Source organism: Camelus bactrianus, chromosome 19, assembly GCF_048773025.1.
Source record: "Camelus bactrianus isolate YW-2024 breed Bactrian camel chromosome 19, ASM4877302v1, whole genome shotgun sequence".
NCBI classification, from domain to species: Eukaryota; Metazoa; Chordata; class Mammalia; order Artiodactyla; family Camelidae; genus Camelus; species Camelus bactrianus.
In genome coordinates, this window is record NC_133557.1 from 13,253,844 (window position 1) to 13,278,982 (window position 25,139).

A 25,139-nucleotide genomic window follows, 5' to 3' on the forward strand; every position below is an offset into this window, starting at 1 on the left:
GAACTGGCTCAGTTCTCAAATAGGAGCATCCTCTAGCCTGGGCAATGCTTGTGTTATAGGGCCAAACACTGAGTCCTTAGGGATGTTAATAATGTCTTATTGGCCCGTCCTACTGACTTTGGTGCCCATTCTGTGTCTTTTACATGAGTTTATATTTCTCTGCCATTGAATAACTTGTTAATTCTGGAGACAAGCTTATTTCCTAGAACTTGAGGGACCTGTCACTGAGATCCTTTCCTTCCCCTAATATGCCAGCTGGCTCAGGTCTCACCTGGAGCCATGGCCAACTCAGCTGCCTGGGAGTCACTGAGTGACTTGTTAAAAACACAGGTTTATTGGATCCTACCTTCTAGACATTCCAATTCAGCGGCTCTAAGTTTAAAATTTGTAATTTTTGTGCTAGGCCTCCCCTGCTTCACCCTCATATAAGAGTGACATGATTGCTGTAAATTCAATACAAGAGAACACTAAGGGAAAAGGTCTCCCTCACATTGGCACTCCCACCTCCCTTGCAGATGTAACTATTTTTAATAAACTCTTTATAAGATATTTTCTGGGCGTATTCAAACTGCACATATCTATTTTGTCTAAAAAGAAAATATCTTTTACACAGTTGGTATCATATGCAACTTGCTTTTTTCATTAAAGGTATCTTGGCCCTCCTGTGTCTGAGGAGATACATGGCTCTACCTCATTTTGACAGTGGCCATTATTTCATGTATGGGACACTATATTTAAACATTTTCCTATGAAAAATTATAATTTATGAATTTTTTCACTCTTATCAAGTGATAAATAAAGTAAAACCTTCCCAAAGATTAATTTGCTCTTGTCTACAAATGAATTCATGGGATAGATTCCTGGAGGCAGGATTTGATTGGGCAGAAGGTATGCATATTTAAATTTCTGATGGATGGTGCCAAATCACCCCTCAAAAAGTTTTCTCCAGTGTGTATGTCTCCCACCAACTGGGTTATACATGTCAGTTTCTTTACAACCTTATCAATGTTATTCAAATTTTAAACTATTGCTAATCTGATAGGTAAAAAACATTTCAGTGATTTTTAGTCTTTTATTTAAAAAATTCTGGACTATTTTAAACATATAGAAAAGTATACAGATTATATCGCAAACATGCACGAATCCATCACCTACCCAGACTTAACAAATGTTAACATTTTGCCGTATTTCCTTCAGATTTTTTTTTTAAGGCAAGCAAAACACTAGGATGAAGTAGAAACCCCGTAAATTGCTTTTCCTTTCTTTCCCTTACGCTTTCCCAAATATGTGCATATATGTTGAGAAGTAATATATGGTACTTTTGAGTGTTGCTAACATTTATATTGGTAAATAGATTAGAGTATCTTGTGTGTTTTAAAAATATGTATAAGTGGTATCATGTCACACGTACTCTTGAAATTGCTGCTTTTTGTTCAGCATTATGTTCAGCTTTGTCCAGGTTGAAATCTGTAAGTGGACCTCATTGATTCTTTAGCTGGTATATTGTGGGTTTTTTGGCATTCCCACCCTCCCTTTGCAGGTATAACTGTTTTGTTTGTTTGTTTTTGTTAGTTTTTTTTTTTTTTAAACAATCGTTAAATAGAGGGGAAGTTATAGCTCAGTGGTAGAGTGCATGCCTGGCATGCATGATGTTCTGGGTTCAATCCCCACTACCTCCATTAATAATAAGCCTAATTACCCCCTCCCCAAATAAACAATCATTAAATATGCCGTTGTTTCTTTAAGTCCTTCCTGCTTAAGGGTCATTGAGGTTTCTAGTTTCTTGCTTTTATAGATGATGCTTTGGGGGCTACCTTTGTACATGTCCCCTGTGGCATGACCATTTCTTTAGAAACGCTCTCCCTAGAAGAGGAATTGCTAGATGGAAGGGTTTTAGTTAGTGTACCAGAATGTATTTGAAAGTGGTAGTTCTGACTTCTACACTCCTACCAGCTGTGTGATTTATCTGTATCCTCACCAGCTTTTGGTATTATCTTACGTAATTTTGCTCAGTCTTATGAATTTTAAGTGGTTATCTCCTTGTTTTTTTCGTTGAGAATGAATGATAGCTCAGTAGTTCACCTGTTCTCTCACATTTCTAGATTTCACCTCACACTTGTAAGAAAGCTCTTATCTTTAGGGGTGGAATTTCAGATGTTGTGGAGAGTTCGGTTGGGGAGATGTTTCAGGGTGAGACACACCAGGCAGCCCTTGTCCTAGTTCACAGGCAGTTGAACCTGACGTTTATGCTTAAGTGAAAAACAGAATTTTACAGAATTTGTGTTGCTTGAGGATGGTTACTATAAAACAGTATCCCCTTTATGCTGAGTGCTCTGATTATGACAGTTCTCCTAGAACTTGAGTTCTAGGAGACTTCTAGATGGAGATTCCTGGGGCTTCTGGTCCAGCAGGACCAGAAAATGCTCAGCAGAGATTTTTTTTTGTTTCCAGTTACCCTGCCAGTAAGGTTAGGCAGGAGTAGCAGTTCTGGTCTGTGACTCTATAGACTGACTCTTAGTCCTGCTACTGTCCACTTATGATCTGAGCGCTTCATGGATCTGACTTCCTTCTTTCCAAAGTGATGATGTAGGACTAGGTATGAATGAGACAGGGCTCTTTCATGTGTGGAAAAAGAGCACATAAACAAATACAGTGAAAACTGCTAAGTTCTGTATAAGGAATGTATAAAGTGCTGTGGGAACACAAATTCAGATTTTGCCTGTAGAACAGGGGCTGGGATGTCGAGAGGAAGAGGTGACATATGAATTAGGCCTTAAAGAGTGAGGATAGGTAGGGGCTGGACCAGAAGGCAGGCAGGGGAATAGGAAAGGCATTCCTATGCTGGGAACCAGCAGGGCAAAATTTATAGGCATTGAGAGGAACAAACTGTCATGCTTGTCCCTAAGGTACCCCTTCTGGTTCTGGCTGTCAGATGTATCCTGTTCCTTCAGCCAGGACTTTAGTCACATAAATTAATTTGGAAGGTCAGGTTAGATTTGCTTTTCCAAAAAGCAAATTCTTTTCTTAGAATACCAGAATCCATTTAATAAAGTCTCTTCTGGGGTGAGTTCAGGCTTCCTTAGTGTTTGGATTTTATTCTGTGTAGGTGAGTTCAGTCCTGATTAGAGGTTTGGCCCAGAAAGGATATTCAAAGATCAAAGGGAACCTCACCTGTTATTATCTGTTGTTACATCCATTTCGTTCATATTCTCCCTCTGGGTAAACCTTGGCTTTAGGCCAAAAGGTGCCTTGGGACACAAGAGTGGGTACTTCTTTGTGCCTTTTCTTATGGTGCTGGCTTGCCCTTCTCACAGGAGCATGTCGTTTCTCCCCTTAAAGGGAAGGGAGCAATACGAGCTTAATTAGGATATAGGTTATGATGCCTTAATGAGAGACCCAAAGTAGCTGGCTTAAGACAGAGGTTTATTTCTGTCTCAGGTCAAACTGCAAGCTTGCAAACTGCAAACCCCACATTGGCTCTGCTGTGGCTCTATGAAGTTGTCCAGGGCCAGCTTTCTCATTGTTCCACCAGGTCTAAGGTGTTGGTCCAGAATAACTCACCACCTTGCCTGTCGTTCAACTGCTGGGAAGAGACGGATGGGGCATATCTCTTTCTTCTAAGAGCACAGCCCAGAAGTACCACACATTTCTATTCATATCCAATAGGCCAGAACATCGTATCTGGCCACGCCTCACTCAGGGGAAGTTGGAAAGTGTATTTTTTTGGTATGGAAAAAGTGGAGAAGTGGGTATTGGAGATACTTAGCAATCTCTGCCATATGAACTAAGGATAGAAAAAGGCAGGGCTTGAGGGAGGGGTTTATTAGGTCCCTTTGGGCCAGGGTCTGGATGGGATCCATGGTGGGGGACTGATGGGAGAGGAGGCTGGAAAAGTAGACAAGGTGAAATGAGGCTTTTAGGCCTGATGCTTTCTCAAAGAGCATACCCACTTCTGCTCTACCCTTGAGCTGCTATCTCCTCATGCAGGTCAGTGACACTCTCTGGTCACTGTTCATCCCTGCTGTGTGGCCGTGCTCTGTGGCATCCAAACAGTTCTCCCATAGGGATGGGTGATGTTATCTTTTTCCTTTTCCCTCCTGGAAACAATAGTTTGATGTCCTTCTGCTCTCAAGACTCAGTGATGAGAAGTAGGAGAAATAGAAGAAGTAGGGAGCAGGCTGTATGGTGGGAACAAGAAGGGCTCTGGTATTTCTCTTGATAGGCACCTGCAGCCTGGGAGAGGGCAGGTGGCCACCCCAGAGAAGCCTCTCTCTCTCTTCAGGTGACAAACTACTCTCTGAAACAACACTGGCAGTAAGTCACTCTTTGTCCATCCAAGTTGGGGCATTTGGAAAGAAGCTCTGCAGCCAGGTACCTGTTCTGGGGGTCATGGAACAATTGGTCAAGCTACTCAAAGAGAGAGCTGACGGCAGACCAGCACCACTTTCCAGGAATAGAGTATCGCAAGCAAGATAATAACAGCTAATGTTGGAGTACTTGTCACTTGCTGGGCACTGTTGCAGGTTCTTTACTTGTGTATTGTCTTATTTAATCGTCAAAACAAAGGTGGGTACTATTGTGCCCACTTTATAGATTAGAAACTGAGGTGTTGATGAGATGGATTAATAACTTAAACCAGTATATCTACACACCTAACAGGTGGTGGAGCCATAATTTGAATCTAGTTACAGAGTCCATACCTCATCTCTAGGCTCTGGTGTCTTTGAGAATTCCAGGGAAGGATGCCCTGCTCCTGGGCCCTAGAGTGGAGAATAGGAGTGCTTCCCTGCAGGAGACTTCCTGTGCACATGGGTGGTCCAAATGATTTCTGCTTGTTGTCACCTTATCTGCCCCTGTTCCTCAGGGAGTCACTTGGGTTAGCTTAGTCCCTGCTGGACAGTTCTCCCTATGAGCTTTGTCACCTAAGGTCACATGTAACTTTACAGTCTTCATCCAGAACCCAGGGTGAGCCTCTGAAGGCTTTTTCTCTTCTCTGTGTTCAGAGAACACAGGCTTCTATAGAACAACTTCCTAGAATATTTCTTCTTTTTATCCTCATTGTTTACTCCTCTAATTGAGTCCTCAGGAGGGGACTCTTTGATGCTTTATATGCCCATATTTTTGACCAGCTGTAACTCTGGGGATGCTTTTAGCTACAAATAACAGGAAACCCCACTTCAAATTGCTTTCACATTAAAGGGGATGTGTTAACTCATGTACTAGGGAAGTCCAGGGGAGATGTACTGCTCTAGGACTGTTGGTTGAGGACCCAGTGTCTTTTATCATCTTGCCTCTCAGTGCTATTTTCAGGGTTAACGCTTGCAGTCAGAGGATGGAAGCCAATATCATTAAAGGCTCCATGCTGCTTCATTCATACCTAACAAGAGAGTAAGAGCATGCCCTATCTATAAACGTTGGACCAGAGTCCTAAGATTGCGTTGGATTGGTCCATTCCTGTCCCTACCTTATAAACCAGTTGGCTCAGGCTCATATTTGTCTAAACCTTTTAATCACTGTGACAAGGGACATGAGATTACTCTTACTGGTTTAAGTGAGTGTGAAGTTCAGTCCTGTCTAAACCTCTTAGATGCTGCCCAGTGAATGAGGGGTAGAAAGGATTCTGGGAGATACCCACAATGTCTGCTACACCCAGCACGTACACCCAACAGTCTGCACAGCCAGGGTAGGGGTAGTATTGTGTTAAGCTGTGGAGTAGATCCATGCCCTGTGCTTGTTTCCTATTTCAGGACAGTGCACAGGGCCGAAGCTTTGAGCCAAGTCCTCTAGTAGGTTTGAGTTCATCTTTTCTATATATCAATTTATGTGATCTTGGCGCTTCTCTGAATTTTACTTCCTCCTCTGTAAGGTGATAATCATGTTAAAGTATATATATATTTATGCCAAATGAAGTTTATCAGTTTGAAACTGTGTGATATAAAAGTTTTATGTGTAAAATTTGAATTCATGCAAATCCTACAAATTTAAGAAAATCAACCAACCACATGATTTCAAAGCTGGTAGGCCAATTAAAATGTGTTTATTGTGCCTTTATTTCTGAGAATATTAGTCATCAGTTACATCAGTTTGAATAATGTGGGATCTTCAGGAATCTTTTGTATGGAATGAACTTCTCCATCCTTCTCTCACTGCCTATTGGGCTCCCTAAAGGATGTGATGCTGTTTTATAAAATGTGAAATGCAGAAAAAGATCGTTCTTAGAGAAGTCCAAAGAACTCCCATACTGAGGTGATAACTGGGTATGCCCTGGCATTCAGCAGTTTATAATCTATGTCTTGACCTTTCTGTCTCAAGGATCCAGGACCTAAGTTGTTTTCCTTCTTCAGCCAATTCTACTAGTGGTTGGGTTAATGCTATTAGCATTTTATTAAACTAATGGATACAGTTACTTTAGTTTGGAGGTCATTGAAACCCAAATTTAAAAATCAAAAACTAGATTGGACATCAGTTTCTATATGTATGTGGGTGAAGGTACATCAAATCCCATCACTCCTTTGCTCATATCCGTCCATGGCTCCCTGAGTCACTCATAGTGAAGGCCAGTTTTCTTGTAAGGCATGATCGGCTTCTGCCTACATCATCATCTCTCCCTCAGCTTAATTCTAATTTCAGTTCCAATGGAGACAAACAGGCCTCCTTGCTATTTATTGATTTCAAATTCCAATTGTTCATTGCTAATATATGGGAAGACAGTGGTCTTCTGTTTATTAACCTTGTATCTTGCAACGTTACTATAATCACTATTAGTTCAAGTTTTTGTTTTTGTTTTTTCGTCAGTTCTTTGGAATTTTCTACACAGACAATCCTGTCTCTGCAAACAGACAGTTCTGTTTCTTCTGTTTCAGTCTATATTTTATTTCCTTTTCTTGTCTTGTGATCCTAGCTAGAATGTCTAGTAGTACAGTGTTGGATAGGAGTGTTGAGAGGGTACATCCCTGCCTTCTTCTTGATCTTAAGGAGAAAGCATCCAATTTTCACCATTAAATATGAAGTTAGTTGTAGGGTTTTTGTAGATATCCTTTACCAGGTTGAATAAGTTTCCCTCTATTCCTAGTTTTCTGAGAATTTTTATCATGAATGAGTGTTGGATTTTGTCAAGTGCTTTTTCTGCATCAGTTGATATATTATTTTTCTTGTTTAGCCTGTTGATGATGGTAGATTACATTAATTGATTATCAGATGTTGAACCAGCCTTGTATATCTGGAATAAATCCCACTTGGTCATGGTGTATAATTCTTTTTATGCATTATTGGATTCAGTTTGCTAATATTTTTGCATTTGTGTTCATGAGAGATAATGGTCTGCAGTTTTTCTTTCTGGTAATGTCTTTATCTGATTTTGGTGTTAGAGTAATGCTGGCCGCATAGAGTGAGTTAGGAAATGTTCCCTGTGCCTCTTGAACACTGGAGGCCTGCCCTTAGAATCTTTGCGTCTGCTGTCCTGCTGCCTGGGAGACTCTTCTCCCAGATTTCTGCATGTTTTGTTCTGTCCCTCCTTTCAGGTCTTTGCTCAGATGTCCTTTTCTCGATGCCACGTTCTCTGACCACAGACTATTAAAATCGCAAATCTCCCCGTCTTATCTCCACTATCCCCCTTCCCTGCTTTATTTTTTCCATAGCACTAATCATCTCCCAAAATGCTATATAACTTACTTGCTTTCTGTCCCCACCCACTTGAATGTAGCTCTGTGAGGGCAGGAGTTTTTGTCTTTTTCTGTTCATTGCCTTATCTCTCCTCCCCTGGAATGGTACTTGGAAGGTGGTAGATGCTAAAATATTTGTTAAATAAGTGAACTTAAACCATGATTCATAATGTGGTTGTAGCCAAGAGAATGTGCAGAAAGAAGTTGTTCTGTTTCTGTTACTGAAGAAGACTGTTCCTGGGTCAGAGGAAAAGTAAATATAGTTAATAGTTTTTATGAAGTTTAACCATGTTTGCTAATCAATTGTATGACTTTGGCTAAGTCATTTTATTTCTTTGGGCCCTGGTTTCTTAATCTTAAAATGAGTTTTTGGAAATTAGACTAAGGTCTTTCCTGTAGTTCTTGTTCTTTGAACTTTTTTGCCCAGTTCCAGACTGTTTTAACAGGAAAGGAGCTTAGAGACCCTTAAGCCCTGTGTTCTTTAGCCAGGAGATTAACTTCTGCCTGTGGAGCCCAGGTTTGTCAGCTTGTGGATGCAGCCCAGTGTCTTCTCTGACAGTTCCTGGATGCCTATTCGGGAGAGGGGCCTGGGCAGCTTCACTGACATAGTGCTGCTGGAGAGCCACACGAACCTGTTTTTAAATATCTGTTGATGTCAAGCAAGTGCCTTCACCTCACCAAGCTTCAGTTTCCTCATCTGTAAAACTGGAATGATAGACACGGGTTGGGGGTAAATGAGGTGTTTATGATATTCGCACACAAGTGCTTGGTTAAAATCAGCTGAGTGTAATTGCTTGCCCTGCCCCACGCTTGCTTTGTGATCTGTCTTGATTCCACATCTGAATCACACATGGAGAGTGGTTTTAAAACTCCTCATGCCGTTGAAAACATTATGTTAAGTGAAAGAAGCCACAAAAAGTCACATATTGTATGATTGCATGTATATGGAATGTCCAAAATGGATAAATCCATAGAGACAGATGGTTGATTGTTGGTTGCCAAGGGTTTAAGAGTTGGGGAGAATCTGCTTAATGGTAAGTGGTTTTACTTCGGAGTGATGAGAATGTTTGAAACTAGGGTAGAGCTGGTTGCACAGCATTGTGAATGGATCGTTCTTTCTTTTTTCCTATCTCCTCTTCTTTGCCCTCCCCTCCTGTCTCCTTTCCCCTTTTTCCCTTCTTATTTCCTTTCTACAGCTTTATTGAATCTTAGTAGTGCACTGCACATATTTAAGTTGTATAATTCAATGAAATTTGACATATGTACGTACCAAACTATTACCACAGTGAATAACCTATAATGAAAAAGAATATGAAAAATAATATATATATATATTGTGTGTGTGTATAACTGAATCACTATGTGTATACCAGAAACTAACACAACATTGTAAATGAACTCTATATACTTCAATGAAAAAAAAAAAGAATGGAATTAGGAAAACTGAGAGAAGTTCGGACAGGGAGTATTGATAACTTAAGGAGTTTTGCTGTGAAAAGTAGCAGAGAATGATGTTGTGGTTTTTGGAAGGTGTGAATTATTCATTTTTAAATGAGTAATTTTAGATTATGTGACTTGTACTTCAATTATTTAAGAAAAAAAGAAGAAGGAGAAGAAATCAAATAAACTAAATCCTGATGGCTCAGGTCATACCTCAAGCCAGTTAAATCAGAATCTTTGTGGGTGGGACCTGGGCATTAACTTTCAAAAAATCTTCCTTAGTGATGGCAGTATGTAGCCAGTGTTGAGGAGTAGTGATCTAAGTCGGGCTGGCAAACTTTTTCTGTAAAGAGCCAGACAAATTTTTCCAGCCTGGAGGGCCATAAGGTCTTTACTACTCAACTCTGCCATTGAAGTATGGCAGCAGCCGTGGTCAACACGTAACGAGCCTGGTGTGTTTCAGTAAAACTTATTTACAGTAACAGGTGGTGGGCCAGAGTTTGCCAAACCCTGCTCTAAAGGCTCAGTGTTGGAGAAGGGGCTGCAGAGCTCAGAGAAAGGTGGAAGGTGACCTCCCAGGCAGAACCAGACCCAGGACTCTGTTCTGCTGGCCATTTTAGTTCTTCACATTGCACCTGCTTACTTACTTAAGAGTAAACATCCCAGAATTGAAAACAAAAATGTTAGAATGCCAGTACTTATACCTGTATTTAATTCCAGCTGCAAAAGACAAGGAAAAGAATAAAGAGAAGAAATTCAAAGAGTTTGTGAGGGTAAAGCCAAAGAAGAAAAAGAAAAAGAAAAAGAAAACCAAACCTGGTAATTTTTCTCCGGGGTTGTTTCACTTGGGTTTCCTTACTGTAGGTGGGGAAGGTTGCTTTCTCCTGAGTCCTGGCCTCTGAGCCTGCACTGAGGAGAGGAAAGGCTGACCTTTAATGGAGCTTGTGGGCTCAACCTAGCATGGGCCTTGGCAGGGGAAGAGCCCACTCACCCTAGGTGTTAACAAGGCCACATTGGCATTTAGGAAAGCCCTCTCTCTTGCTTTGTTGGCCAGTGTGCCCTGATGCAGTGAAAGCATCATTGTAGCAGAGGACATGCAGGTGAATGACTGTATTTGCACAGAGAACTCTTAAACACACATTTCTGAACCCTTTCAAGAAAAAGTTCACTTTTTGAAAAGGGTGAGGCTAGCCCCAACAAAAATGCTGATTTTTAAGAAAATCAGTGTTCCAATCTTGGGAGCTAAAGGGATGCTGTGTTTTATTCTGAGTGTCTTCCAGCTTAGAAAACCAATCTCAACAGAGAAAGGAGAGAGGGATGATAGTGAGGAGGAAGCTTTTGGTTTTGAGGTTATTGGAGGTAACTAGAAGTATTAATGCCTAAATCTGTTCTAGCTGAATTGCTTCTGAGCCTTTCAGCTATCTGAGTAGCAGAGCTGATGGTTGGATGGGATTGATTATCGAATGTTATGATGATGTCTGGGGGTGCTAATTCCTTCCTGGTCTTGTTCTTCCAGAATGCCCCTGCAGTGAGGAAATCAGTGACACCTCCCAGGAACCTTCTCCACCCAAGGCATTTGCTGTTACTAGATGTGGGTCCTCACACAAGCCTGGGGCCCATATGAGCCCGCAGCTCCATGGCTCAGAATCTGGAAACCACAAAGGGAAAGTAAAAATGTCTGGTAAGGAGGCTCTCTGCTGGCTCAATCATTTGTACAGCACTATAGCCTGAGGTGGCTGGATTTTTGTTGATATTGTAATCTATTCCCATGCCTTCTGCAAATAATCCGTCAGATCTTTTAAATAAGAAGTATATCAAAATAGACCATTAGCTATACTTTTCCTGAGCTTCTGATTTCTCCAACTTTGGTCTTAGTTGAATGTCTCTTAAGTACCTCCAAACCAGTGTGTCTATAACCAAATCCATTATCCCCCATTCTCTTCGTACTTGCCCCTCTCATTCCTCCATTTCTTGTTGGTGGCCTCTGCATCTGACCTGGTTGATTGGGGAAATTTAAGTCAGCCTGGAAGCTTCCCCTTCTTCAGCAACTTACATGGTGACTGTGAGTTTAAAAGTAGTAAGTATATGCAAAGTATTTAGAACAGTGTCTGGTACAGAATAAGTGATCAGTAAAGGTTAGCTGTAATGATCACTAATCAGGCACCAAGACCTAGTGATTCTGGTTCTGCTTATCCCTGAAATCTGCCCTTTAATCATTCCCCACTGTTTTAAGCGTGACTATGGTTACAGACTTTGACTGTAAGCCAGGTTCTGGCTGAATGAGGTTGAAGACACATTTGAATCATTAGGGCTGATGATCTGTATGCTTCATGGGGAGTTGCAGCTTCTCTTCCAGTGAGCTGTGACCTTGAGCAATGGCTTACCTTGGGCTCCACTGTCAGGAAAATGAGGAAGGAGTTCAGTTCACTGCCAGGCAGCATGTGTTGTTTGGGCTGTTGGTAGATGACAGGGCTGAGGAACAGATTGCATTTCCCAACTCTGAAAGTTCATAGAGGAATGGGTATGTAAGGTAATTTCCACTCTTGACAATCTAGGGTTTCTAAAATTTTATAACTAAGTTTAAAATAGTGACTGTTGCTTTCCGTTTCCTTTCAGAAGAGGAAAATTTGAGTGAGTCCTCTTCCGAGAGCTTTCTTTGGAGCGACGAGGAGTATGGCCAAGATGTGGATGTGACCACCAACCCAGATGAGGAGCTTGATGGGAATGACCATTATGATTTTGAAGTGGTCCGCTGCATCTGTGAAGTTCAGGAGGAAAATGACTTCATGATTCAGGTAGGTAGAGCTTCCAGGAGACACAGGTGTAAAGAAGCACAAACTGGTCCTTGGAGGGAATTCTGAGGAAGTACAATTTGAGGGCAGCAAAAATAACAAGTCCTGTCAGAAGCCCCAGGTAGGCAGTATTACCGGCAGCAGATTGAGCTTTGCTTGTTGGTTCAGCTTCGTGCGAATCTCAGGCTGGTATAAATAGCTTGTTAACAGAATACGAGAGGACTTGAGGGATCATTTAGTCTAAACCTCTCATACTCTGCTTGGGGCAGCTGGACCCACAAATGAGAAGGATCTTTGCTGTGGTCACACAGTGAGGAGTTGAACAGTAGGGACCCAAATCTCTGGAGTGGCAGTTTGATCTTACTGTGGGCCCATATCTTCTCTCTGAGGTAAATTTTCTTTGTGGCATAAAGAAATTGAGACCAGTTTTATAACTTGTCTGTTTCTTATTCTTTTGTTTTCCTGACACTTGTATTTGTTATCTCCGTCTCTGGGATGTGCCTGTTGGGGGGTCCTCCCTGTCCACTTGGGGAGACCATCACTGGCCAGCACCTACTTGCCCTTCTCTTGCTTCTTAATCACAGTTCTGGTGGAGGTGGCTGCTGCCTGGCTGACTCCAAGGGCTGTCGTAAATACCCTGTGTGTCTTGGCAGCTGCCTGGCCTGTCCAGGGAGCCAGAGTTTTTGAAGTAAGTCATGTTTATGTTGGTTAGAATTCTTTTGGGAGTTTCTTTTTGAATAGCCTTCATGGCAACCTCTGGGAATTCAAAGTATATGAATGGTCTTGAATAGCCCCTGATATATATAACCTTTAGTATGCATTAGGTCAGTGGTTTTCAAGCTTTTTCAACCTCAGAACCCCTTTTCTAATGGACTTTCATGGAACCCCAAAATGTGTGACATAAAAGCAGCAGTTTTCAAAGTTCAGGATGAGTAGTTTTCACTTTTAAGTTCAGAAATGTGAATGGGCAGGCCTCTTCCCCTGAGGTCTAATATGCATTCAGGGTTGTGAGTGATGATTGCCAACTTGGAGCGCTTCAGTGGCTCAGTTGTTTACCTCTTTTTATGAGACAAGCCTAATACACATGGCCTTGTATGGACTACTTTTCCTAAGCAGCATACTGTGTTGTTTGATTAATCAGAGATGGGAGGAAGAGCTTTGTTCTGAAGACAGTATAACACTAAGCTAGCCTAGCAGTACAGAATTACATGTACTGGTGGACTGTTTTCTTAACATTAAGCTTGGAACATGTATGAGTGTGCATTTTTCATTTTGTTTTAAATAGTCTCACAAAATGCACCCGTTTGTAGAATCTCTGAAGCTTAGTGGAATATAATTCAAAACCTTATGTAATGTGAAAGTCTTTTTTTTTCTAGTAGAATTTTTTTTTTAACATTTGCTTTTAAAAGTATGTTGAAAATTCTTGGTTTTTATCCCATCTCTCTGGGCATGTGCTCAGTTCTGGGCCTTAGGAGCCTGATTTGGTCCTCATTTGTTCATAGAAATCATTAGTGACTGAGTAATGAAGGCCCCTCCTGGCAAGGCTCTTTTGACTTACCAGTTTAAGAGAACTAGTTCCAATCCACCACGGTACTTCCTGCATTGACTTTTCTTTAAGTAGCAAGGATCATGGGGTGCTTCGGAGGTAGAGCTTGAAGTGCCCTTTTGTGCTATATGAAGAAACTAAGTTTAGAAAAATTGAGGCCACACCATCTGTTACCTGGCAGAGTCAGGAACTGAATTCCATCTTCTACTTCCCAGGCTCCACGTAGTCATCCCCTTAGCTCAGCTCAGCTCATCTCAGCACTGTGGCTTCCTGCTCACATCGTGGTGGTAGTGAGCTCATTTGAGAACACCTTGGGTTTTGTTGAAGACTTTTCTCTGCTGTCCATTTGCTGTCCAGTTGGCTTTGTGTTATAGAGGGACAGTGGCTGACTTTCCATGTCATTGTAAGCAGCGTCCCTTTTCCACTCAGTAACTTTAGCAAAAGGCATATATTTAGAGGGAGCTAACTGGAACAAATACAATTTAAACTTTATAAATGTATTCATTGCCTAGTTTTAAATGTATTTATCATCTAGAAAGGTTCAAATAAATTTTTATTAAAAGAAAATTTTAACTTACTTTGATAATTTGCACAACCCTAGGTTACACTTAGTGTTTGTTATCTAGAAGATGCATACATTACTTTAGAAAAACAGTTTTCTTTGATTGTTTTCATTATTTGGTATCAATATTGCTCATATATATTATTATTTGATTTTATTTACTGGTGTTAATTTAAATCACTGGGAGGTTAAAATCCTAATTAATAATGAATGTTTGAGAAATCTGGGTACCACATAAAAAAGGAACATCAGGAAACTCATTTACTATTTAAATTATTTTAATTGCTCTATGGCAGGTTTTGGCAAACTTTTTTTTTTGTTTTAATATATTGTTATTGAAGTATAGTCGGTTTCCAATGTGTCAGTTTCTGGTGTACAGCACAATGCTTCAGTCATGTAGGAACATACGTATATTCGTTTTCATATTCTTTTCCACCATAAGTTACTACAAGGTATTGAATATAGCTCCGATTCATTAGTTAAGTGTTCTTCATCTGTGCTGTCCAGTACAGTAGCCACTAGCCTCAGTTGACTATTGAGCCCTTAAGATGTGGCTAGTGGGACTAAGGAAATAATTTTTAGCTTAGATGGTTAATCTGAATTTTGAAAGCACAGGTGGCTAGTGGCTGCAGTATTGGCCAGCGCAGTTCTAGAAGAGTGGCTGCAGCGCAGCTCTTGTGGAAGTCAGTGAGAAGTGCTCTCCCTCCCTCCTCTTTCCACCTCTCAGTGCCCTTTACCCCACAGGTGAGTCCTATTTTTGGATGGAGGATTCCTTCTGAGTTTAATTTTTATTGCTTCTTTAATTCTAACAGTGTGAAGAGTGCCAGTGCTGGCAGCATGGGGTCTGCATGGGATTACTGGAAGAAAATGTGCCTGAGAAATACACCTGTTATGTTTGCCAAGACCCTCCAGGTAGAGATTTCTGGAGTCAGTGATATTAACAATATGTGGCCTTTCCTTAGCACAGCTGACGGTGAAGCAGCCTAAGTGTCTGTGGTCTTGAGGCTCATTTCTTCAGCATTGGCTGTACTCTGACTCCTCCTCGCCTTTGTTGCTAGCTTACCTGGTGGCCAGCTGTCCTGAACTTGGCAGTAAGAGAACATACCTGAAGAGGCTCACCTGGTGGAAGGCCTGGCCTTGAGCCAGAATTTTTTTGTGTGTGGTAAAAATTATATAACATGAGACTACCCTCTTAACAAATTTTTAAGTGTACAAGTACAGTATTGTGTATAAACTATAAGCAAAATGTTATATGGAAGATTTCTAGAACTTTTTTATCTTGCATGACTAAAACTCTGCATAAACTATGGAACACTTTACAGATTTGCACATCATCCTTGTGTAAAAGCTACGCTAACCTTTTCTCCACTGTTCCAGTTTTAGAATATGTGCTGCCAGAGCGAGCACCTTTTTCTTTTCTTGGGAGTTCATGAGGATGTGAGCTCTGTCTTTGACTTTCCAGGGCTGTTGGAGAATTAGGAACTGGCCTCTGCTCCCTCTGGGGGCATCTGCCTTCCATTGCATCATTGCCACCTGGACAAGAGATACGCCCTTTTGAGGGGATGGGGAAAAAGGGAAAGGTGTGTTTGCAAAGAGCCTGTCTGCCGCTCAGAGCAGTGAATTAATTCCTTAGGATCAGCTAGTTTCATTGCTTCATGGCCACAGGGCTTGCTTATGGCTGTTGGGTGCCCCCTTCCAGAAATCTGGGTAGATATTAAACTATGGTTCTTGTCTTGCTGTCAGTGAGATGGTGACATCTTCTCCATTCATCACCTGTAAGGTCTGTCCCCTTGGCTCCAGTGCCGTGATCCCCTTACAGCTAGACAATGCTTGAGAGCCTCTGCTTCTGTTATTCTTTTTAGTCCTATGAGGTGGGCCTGATAGGAGCTCCTAATCCTATTTTTTCTTATGAGGGAAAAATTGATGCCCGGGAATACGAATGACTTTTCTAATCTCGTAAGGCAAATTGGAATTAGAACTGGCTTGAGAGACCAAGTCTCTTAATTTTTTTGGTTGTATAGGGAGGGACTGGGCCACCAGAGTTCATTTTCAATCAAGTGGGTCCCCTTGGGTCCTGATAATTTCTGTTGTGATACTGTGTCTTCTTATGCTAGCTTAGCCCATAGACAGAGAGCAGCCTGCCTCAGTTTCTCCTGTTTATCCCAAAGAAAGAATATGGTCAGAAGATTAGTCTTTGAGTCATAGAATATTATTGATGGGCAGGATCTCAGAGACTGCTTAGTCCAGCCTTGACATTTAACAGGCAAGCAACAGGCCCAGAAAAGACATGATTGGCCTAAGATGACTCAGACAGTTAGTGCTAGATAGGAGATGACAGCCGGTGTCTCTGCCCTTTGTCTTGTAAAACAGGTAGTGCTGCTCTGAACCCTGCTGCTCAGGCAGCCTCTGCAGCAGCTGCCCCTGAGATTCCACGTACAATCCCGAGGGCACCATTAGGGCACCACTGAAAAGTCTCTCTGTCCACTTTATTATTTCTCACTCTTTCCCTCCACTTTTCCTTTTGTATGAATCATATACACCATATTCATCAATTCCTATGCACTTTCTAAACTTTTAAAACTAAATTGCCAAGACTGTGAATAGATTCCTCGAATTGAATACTTGGTGTCTATCATATTTATTGACCACATTTGACTCTGCAGTGTGTTGGGTCAGAATTTAACCTATCAGATCTATTCTTTAAAGACTGCTTAAAGATATTGTTAACAGGATGGAGGTGCATCCCCACCATGTATCTTAATAAAGCCAGAAAGAGCCCAGGGACCTTGATAAGGATTACCCGGGTTATTTTAGGATTTTTATAGCTGTTGGGAGGTGAACAACATTCTGGTTGGAAGCTGTTCCCTGGGCTGTTGGAGCAGGAAACACTGTGAAATCACATGTGGTTGTGTTTTCAGTCCTTCCTAAGGATCCCTTTATTGAACAAGACCACCAGAGCTGTTTAGTTCATCTGTCATTGTAACAGATGGGAAATGGAGGTCCAGAGAAGGGAGAAGGGGCCTGACCATCCATTTAGTTAGTTAGGGAATGATGTGATGTAAATTTAACAAGATATCCATGTTCCCATTCTACCTCTGGTCAGTTGCAGAGATCAGGAAATTTACATGCCTTACTTATTGCTTTGTCCCCAGCACCTAGTAGAGACTCCAGCATGTAGTAGGTGTAGCCAAGTGGATGTATATTAGATGAATGAATGAACAAAACGAACACGCCAGTCCACCCTTCCATTAGTTTGTGTGATAATTGTGTGGTGGTGAAATGGCCTGGGCTTCCTTCAGACCAGGGATTAACTCTCTTATTGTCACTGCTTTAGGTCAGAGGCCTGGCTTCAAGTACTGGTATGACAAGGAGTGGCTGAGCAGGGGACATATGCATGGCTTGGCATTTTTGGAAGAGAACTACTCCCACCAGAATGCCAAGAAGATTGTGGCCACCCACCAGCTTCTCGGCGATGTGCAGAGAGTGATCGAGGTTCTGCACGGCCTGCAGCTCAAGATGAGCATCTTACAGTAAGTGTCTCACCTGCCGCTTTGGAGGAGTCTGATTTGTCATGGGCAGAGAGCAGGATTAATATGAGAAACTGCAAAACCACAAAATCAGTGATAAGACAGATGAGTTTAAGATCTTTACTAAAAATTCTCAGTTACATGATAAAGTTCTTTTTTTAGAAAAAAATTAACTCTCTTGAGGAATAATTTACATATAATTAGGTTCACCCATTTTAAATGTTCCTTGAGTTTTGACAAGTGTATACATACCCTTTCAAACACCACTATAATCAAGATATGGTGTATGTATTTATAGATTGTTTTTTGTTTTGGTGTACCGTTCTGAGTTTTTTGTTGTTGTTTTTTAAATTGTAGTAAGATATACATAATACAGAATTCGCCACCTTAACCACTTTTAAGCGTACAGTTCAGTATTAAGTACATTCACTCTGTTGTTGCCACCAATCTCTAGAACTCTTTTCATCTTGCAAAACTGAAACTACCCATTAAGCAACTCTTCTCCATTTCCCCTCCCACAGCCCCTGGCAACCACCATTCTACTTTCTGTGTCTCTGTATTTGACTGCTCTAGGTACTTCATATAAATGGGATTCTACAGTATTTGTCTTTTTGCGACTGGCTCATTTCACTTAGTATACGTCCTTAAGGTTTATCTATGTTACCTCTATCAGAATTTCTTCCCTTTTTAAGGCTAAATAATATCCCATTGTATATAATAACACATTTTGTTTATGCATCCATCCTAAAGATTCTTGATTGGTAAGCAAAGTAAAATGAAAGCTGCGGGAAGAGACGTTGGTGGGCCCACTCTCTAGCATAGTGGTTGCTCAGTGAATGTCTCTTTATGGTTTGTTCATACAAAAAAGTTTTGTTCTTTTGGAGCTGGACTTCTGGCTTTTAGTGGCCAGAATTTGGAGTCAAATTGAGTATAAATTTCCTTCTGTGATTGCATTCTGTGTGTCAGATGACCTAAGTTCATATAAGTTCTGAGAAAGAATGTGGCCCTTATTGGGGTCTGTTGGCTTTTGTAATCTGCACCTACTTTACCAAACAGAGCATTGGGCCTTGAGTGGGGCAACTACTCTCCCATGGTTTCCAGGGGCAGAGTCAGGACTAGAGCTCAAGTCCTGGCTCCCGTCAAGTACTTGTCCTAATCTTTCTAACTGCCTCCTCAGTGGCTGTATAAATTTTCTTTTCATATTAGCACAGTCTGTGGCAGAGATAGCTTCTCTCCTTAAGTTCTCCCATCAGCCTGCCTGTAGGGTGCCATTTTAATGAAGTCATCAACAGTGACAAACTAGTGCTACAGAGGAATTGGACCTGATGAGCCACTCCCTGTCAAGGTTTCCTTTGTGCTGATTAGTCCTGGAGGTCTCTTGGTGTCAGGCAGAGTAGAATGAGATGACAGACTGGGAGTCTGCTTTCGCTTGCTTTCTAATGCACAGTCCTGGCTTCGAGTACTGGATGACAAGGAGTGGTTGAGCAGGGCACATTCAGCAAAGGTATGTATTGATCTGGGTAAAAGCCCAACTGCTATAGCAAAGACCAAAAAATAGAGGCTAAAGCAAAATGGAATTTTCTTTGTCACATATAGCATGGTCCAGAGGTAGGCAGGATTCCAGGCCAGGCAGGTGGCTTTTCTCCAGGACTCCATCTATGGATCTGGGACTTGGTTTCCTTCTGTCTTGTTGCCCTGGCATTCCACTGGGGTTAATCTCATCCGCATGGTCCAAGCAGTCTCGCCAATACCTCAACTTTGCTCTAACTCCCAAGAGGGGGAAAAGAGAAAAAGGAGGGCAAACAGTTTCATGGACACACCTAACTACAGGAAGCTAGCTAGCCAGGTGGCCAGGTGGTCATGTGGCCTGCTAACTCAGGAGTGAAGGTGGAGGTGGGTATAAGAGAAGGAAAGGGGGAAATTAGCCATTACTGTGACAGTATCTATGGAGGTGAACTGAATCGAGTGACAGCCCCTGTTTAGGGTGTCAGAGACTAGCTCTTCCCTTTTTTACAATCAGAAAACTTTGCTCCACATAAACCAAATTAATTTCTTCTTAGTGAGATACCAGAAATTGACCCAGACACATGGAAGGCGAGGGCCTGGAAGAACCTCAGATGATGCTCCTGATTGTAAATGCTGCTATATTTCTTTTCATTTGAGGATTCAGTCAGATGGTATTCTCTTTCTTCTCACAACAGCAAATGCCAGTGCTCCTGGCCCTGTCCCATGCTCTAGAACCTTGTTCCTTTCAAATCCCCGTTTATTAGTTCCTTCATCTTTATAGCAATAACTTTGTACTGGAATTAAACCTGACTTCTCTGAGCAATTCAGGAGAGGGTATAGGGAGATCTTATTAGTCATGGGGGTGGGGGGTGGCCCCAGTATAATATGTCTGTGTACCCCTGGATAGTCTCTTCTCTCACAGGCTCTGGGGTCTTCATTCTCCCAAACTTTGTTCCTAAGTGACCTAGTGGATTCATTTTCAAGAGCAAACAATAAAACTGGGAGTGATTTCAGAGCATCTGTTGTCATTTAAAAAGTAACATGCTTGGCTGTGCATACCTTCTTCATGATTGACAGGGCTTACAAAGAAAGTCAGGTGTCATCCTTATGTAGTAGCTAGGGCTTCAGATATTAGCTGGGAGAGTGAAAATTGTAGGAGGAAGGAAACAGACTTTTTTGGTTTTTAAGCAAGAACAGATCCATACTGTGACTTATATTCTCCAAGTTAACAGATTTCAGACTAGCATAGACCTGAAAGTTAACAATGACTCCCATGTCATCTGATGCAGTTATGATTTTGGGGGTGTGTCTGGGATCTTGGGTTCCTGGTACAGGCTGCAGTACCATGTGAGACGTAGCCCAGGGACCCAGGCTGCCTTGTTGCTTGTGGTTTCCTCTCCTTCCCCAGTGGATGGGAGTGGTATTGGGGATTGCTGGAGTGGAGAGATGAGATGGGATGGTGGCAGCCCCTCACAGCAGAATTTTAGATTCTGTGAGATCACTCCATGCCTTCATATTTATGTCCTATTCCATTTCTGCAGGAAGGCTTCAGAAAAGTGTGTGTGTTAGTGGCAGAGGGGTACCCATATGTGGGAGTTCTGGTGAGTTCCTGCTGACCTGGTTTCAGTGTTTGTCAGTTGGGACTGGGAAGGTAATGTTTACAGTTACACCATAGGATAATTCTTTGTGTGTTTGGGATTGTACTGAGAATTACAGGGTATTTAGCATGGATTCTATGAACTGAATGCCAATAGTACATTTGTGACAATCAGTAGTCATTGTGATAATCAGGAAGGCTAGAAAGGCTCCCCTGTGTTTCTGCACATCCATGAACCAAGTGTAACACCTGTCTATCCTCCCATGTGTTTCTAAGTGCCCCCTGGAGGGCACTGCTCCCCCCCAGCTAGGAACTGCTGGTAGCTGGTGGGCCTTACTGGAGAAGCCCAGTTTTTCTTCCTCTGTCCTTTTCTCCTTTCCTTTCTTCCTTCATTTAATGATAAAAAATTATACTGGAAGTTCTGAGTGGTAAATGAGTTAAAAGGTGAGGTTTATCTAGAGTAGTAGCTTTTAAACTTTAAAAAATATATAACCCATAGCAAGAAATACGTTGGTTTTTAAATTTTAATTAATTAATTAATTGTTTTATTTTTTGGAGAGAGTAGTTAGGTTTATTATTTTTTTTAATGGAGGTACTAAAGATTGAACCCAGGACCTTGTGCATGCTCAGCATGCACTCTACCATTGAGCTATACCCTCCCCACCCCCAGAAGTACATTTTATATCACTCACATGTACAAAACTGAAACTAAAATTTGCAGAACACCTACTGCTACTTAGAATGGTACACTCTGATATTTTCTATATTTTCTTTTTTTACAATTGATTATAATCGAATAAATTAATTTAATGACCCTCTGTTGGGTCTAAACTCAAACAGTGAATGATAGTGGGAAACCCTAAAGTCATACACAGCGTTTTATGTGCACATACATGTAGGCAGAGCTTTCAGGTTCTCAAAGGTGTCCGTGACTCCAAAAAAAGATCAGAATCCTGTTCTTTAATAACAAATTTTCCTCTTTGGAATGGTGAGAACAGAAGATTTTGGAAGAATGTTTAAAAACCTTATTATTAATGGCCTACATGGAGAAGACTTTTGATGACCACCCCTCTCTCGGGTCATCGTCAAGTTTGTGTAATTGAGTACCATTGCATGCCAGGACTATCGCAACTGCTTGTTAAGAAGTTAAGGTTATTTTTAGTAAGTCACACTTGAAGAGCACTTTGCTGCCAACAAGATACTGTACTTCCATTCAAATTAACTCACTTAATCTTTATCAGACTCTGGTTGCTGGCAGACAGATGCTAAGACAGTTTTGCAGAGGAGGAAATGGGAATGAGGCTGGCTGAGTGACTCGGCCCAGCTGTGCTGCTCATCAGCGGCTGAGCTGAAATGCAGTCAGGTCTTCTGACTCCAAGTCCAGTCCTACTCACTGTGTGTGATACAGCAGGAGCTTGCCTGGAAGTGGTCTCCTCAGAGACTGTGGATTTATACTCATTCTCGTTAAAATGTGGCTTGTGGCCAGATGGCCCTGGTGGGAGCTCTTTTCCCCACTGGGAGGCCCCTGCAGTGGTCCAGGTACTCCAGAGCCCTTCCCGTGTTTGCCTCTCAGCAGAAGCCGGGAGCATCCTGATCTGCAGCTGTGGTGTCAGCCTTGGAAACAGCATCTAGCGGAGGGGAGATCTCATTCCAGACACATCCATGTCACTGAAGCCAAGAGCAAGGAGGAAGCCCCAAGCTATAGAACTTTGAACGGGGCGGTGGAGAAGCCCCTGCCCCTGCCCTTGCCCCGGTCTGTGGAGGAGTCATATATCACCAGCGAGCACTGCTACCAAAAACCCCGCACCTATTACCCTGCTGTGGAACAGAAGCTGGTGGTGGAGACCCGGCGCTCTGCCCTTGACGATGCAGTCAACCCCCTCCATGAGAACGGTGACGATTCCCTCTCTCCGCGCCTGGGCTGGCCTCTAGACCAAGATAGGAGCAGAGGAAACAGTGACCCCAAACCTGGCTCCCCAAAGGTATGTGGCTCACTTGTACTTGTTCTTAATTTGGTGTTTGAGAGCTTGTACATTCTCCTCCTTGAGGGTTGAGTGTTCTGTAGATGTTAAAGTTGTATTTATTGTAAAATTGTATTTAAATTTTCTTAGTATAGGTGTTTTTTGATTTATCAAAATGAGACAATAATCAAGAGAGCCCTCTTAAACCCCAAAGATCATTGGTTCTGGGAAATGTCCACAAGGTGGCAGAGTCAATGGGGTTAGGGGTGGAGAGATGGGAAGTACCAAGGAGAAAAGGGTTGTTTGGAAGTTGATAAATAGAACCAAGTTAGGAAAATGAGTTTTTTTTTTTTCAATGCGGTTTACACTGTAATTGCATCTAGGTGCTAATCCTTGGCATAAGCAAAGAATGAGTCAAGTGTTTTGTTAGGCATAAGTTTTTCAGTACAATTCTATGATAGCTTTACTTTTAGCTTCACAGTCCTGACATAAGAACAGTCCATGTTTTCAAAATACTTGCTGGCTTCATCAGTTTTCCCAAGCGATTTGCTCCAACCAGCCAGTGTTTGCAACCATTTCAAATACCAGTTGCAGTTTGAATATTCTAAATCTCTATCTCCCCACCCCTTTTTAAAAAAAATTCAAGTCATTCTCTTCTGGAGCCCCCTGTGTCATTCTCTTGCCAGTGCTCATTGGTCCCATTCTGCACTGTCCTCAGTTGTCAGTGAGACTTTGATTTGAGAGCTTTTCCACCCTGTCTTTTCTACTTTCACAGACTGTACCCTGTGCTTTAGTCTCACCAGTGTAAGTACATTGCTACAACTTGCCGAGAGGGAGCATCCCAGGTTAGAAGCCCGTCAAGGGTAGGCATTGTCCCTCATTCAGCCTGTGCCCTTGTTAGGGTCTGAACAGCTGGGTAAGGCTGGTGAGGACACAGTCTTTGGAGACAGACCCAGTTTCAAGTCTGGGCTCAGCCACTAGCTGTGTGATTCTGAGTAGGTCATTTCACCTCCTCAGACATGTCTCCTTACCCACTTATAGAATGGAGCTGTGACAGTGCCCCCTCAGTTATTGTACAGCATTTATCTGAAAATCTCTCAGCATGTGGCTTTGCACATACTAAGCTCTAAATATATGTTGACTACAATCTATTTTATTTCAAATGAATGAATGAAAGATTGCAATCACAAACCCCAGAAAAGATTTGTGATCCTGAAGACTGGGCAAATTTCCTAGAGGCATCTGGCACGTGGTGAAAAATCAGGACATACTGGGCCTAAACCAGCCAGGGTTAAAAATCTCTTTCATTGATGGCAGGCTGACCATAGACCCAGCACTATGTTTTATAAATGTCACCCTATTTCATCCTCATGAACCTTTAACATAGGTTTTACTACTTTCTTCTTTCCCATGAGAGCACAGAGGCCCAGAGATGTGAAGTAACTCTCCAGGTTTATGCATTCAGCAAGACACGGAGCTAGGACTTAAAGCTAGTTTGTCTGACACCCACATACTGACCCTTGTCTCCCCTCAGCCTGCTCTGTCTACTCTGGTCTCAGGGCTCTGGAAGCCCTTCTGTGAGGCCTACTTCAGGCCTAGGGCGTTGTCCCATTCACTAGGAAGCAGCTGTGGGGTCCTCTGAGCTGGATGTCTGTGCTGCCCTGAGGTGGTGGTTGGTATAGCAGACACACTTCTGCCCAGTGCCCGAGAGAGAAGGAGGCGGGTAGGGAGATAGAGATCTGGAATATTCAGACTGCAGCTGGCTTTTCAAATGGTTGCAAACACTGGCTGGTTTGCAAAGGGGCTGGGAGCTATCTCCATGCAGTAACTTAAATGCTATTGGATCCCCAGGTGAGGGAATATGTCTCCAAAAAGGTCTTGCCAGAGGAAGCCCCCGCTCGGAAGCTGCTGGACAGAGGCGGAGAGGGGTTGCTGAGCTCCCACCACCAGTGGCAGTTTAACCTGCTGACCCATGTGGAATCTCTTCAGGACGAAGTCACGCATAGGATGGACTCCATTGAGAAGGAGCTGGATGGTAGGGCTCCTTCCTTGGCTCCCTGCCGTTGACAGGCACTGTGGGCCCCTCGAGATGAGCTGCTTTCTGAAGCCCCTAATCTGGCTCTCCAGGGACAGTTGTGTTCTTGCCTCCTGTCAGTCTCACAAGCCTCCATTCTCTCCTCAAGATGGCCAAGCTTTACTTTTAGCATTTATCAGGCACTTCTGAGGTGTGTGTGGTGTCAGGGTCCTGCCTCACTTACCCAGTCCCTTCTGCAAAGGAGAGGGTGCAGAAGAGCAGCTGGATGCTGCCTGCAGGCAGTGTGTGATCTGAGCAGTTCTTTACTAACCCAGTTCTGTGGGGAATTGAAACCTTGACTTAATTGAGTTTTTAGGATGTTGAGAGGATTGATCTGAAAACACCTTTTTTTTCAGCCTTTGATAAAAATCTAAAATGAAGCCTTCTCCCCTTTATCAGTAGAGATTTAAGAATTTTACTGAGTCATTTGTATAGCCCCCGGGTGTTTCTCCCAGGTGTTAATGGTAACAGAT

The 25,139-nt window shown here is 42.3% G+C and overlaps 1 protein-coding gene and 1 non-coding gene across 7 annotated transcripts in view; one reads left to right on the top strand and one right to left on the bottom strand.

The window, feature by feature from the left end:
* PHF20 (PHD finger protein 20) overlaps nt 1–25,139 on the top strand; it is a 110,331-nt gene that overhangs the window by 79,023 nt on the left and 6,169 nt on the right. For 5 of the 6 annotated variants that reach the window (XR_012500614.1, XM_010960784.3, XM_074347223.1 and 2 more), the window contains 7 exons: nt 9,822–9,920; nt 10,618–10,782; nt 11,718–11,896; nt 14,814–14,913; nt 17,336–17,531; nt 22,205–22,613; nt 24,444–24,627. Coding sequence is in view for 5 of the 6 variants with exons in the window: in XM_010960784.3 (XP_010959086.1) it covers nt 9,822–9,920; nt 10,618–10,782; nt 11,718–11,896; nt 14,814–14,913; nt 17,336–17,531; nt 22,205–22,613; nt 24,444–24,627 (1,332 nt within the window). In the remaining variant the exon portion in view is untranslated. The remainder of the gene's footprint in view (nt 1–9,821; nt 9,921–10,617; nt 10,783–11,717; nt 11,897–14,813; nt 14,914–17,335; nt 17,532–22,204; nt 22,614–24,443; nt 24,628–25,139) is intronic. The other variant, XM_010960785.3, reaches the window with a different exon arrangement.
* LOC123618531 (U6 spliceosomal RNA) lies at nt 15,302–15,408 on the bottom strand. Its single transcript, XR_006726963.2, has one exon. It is a non-coding gene; the product is annotated as a U6 spliceosomal RNA (small nuclear RNA).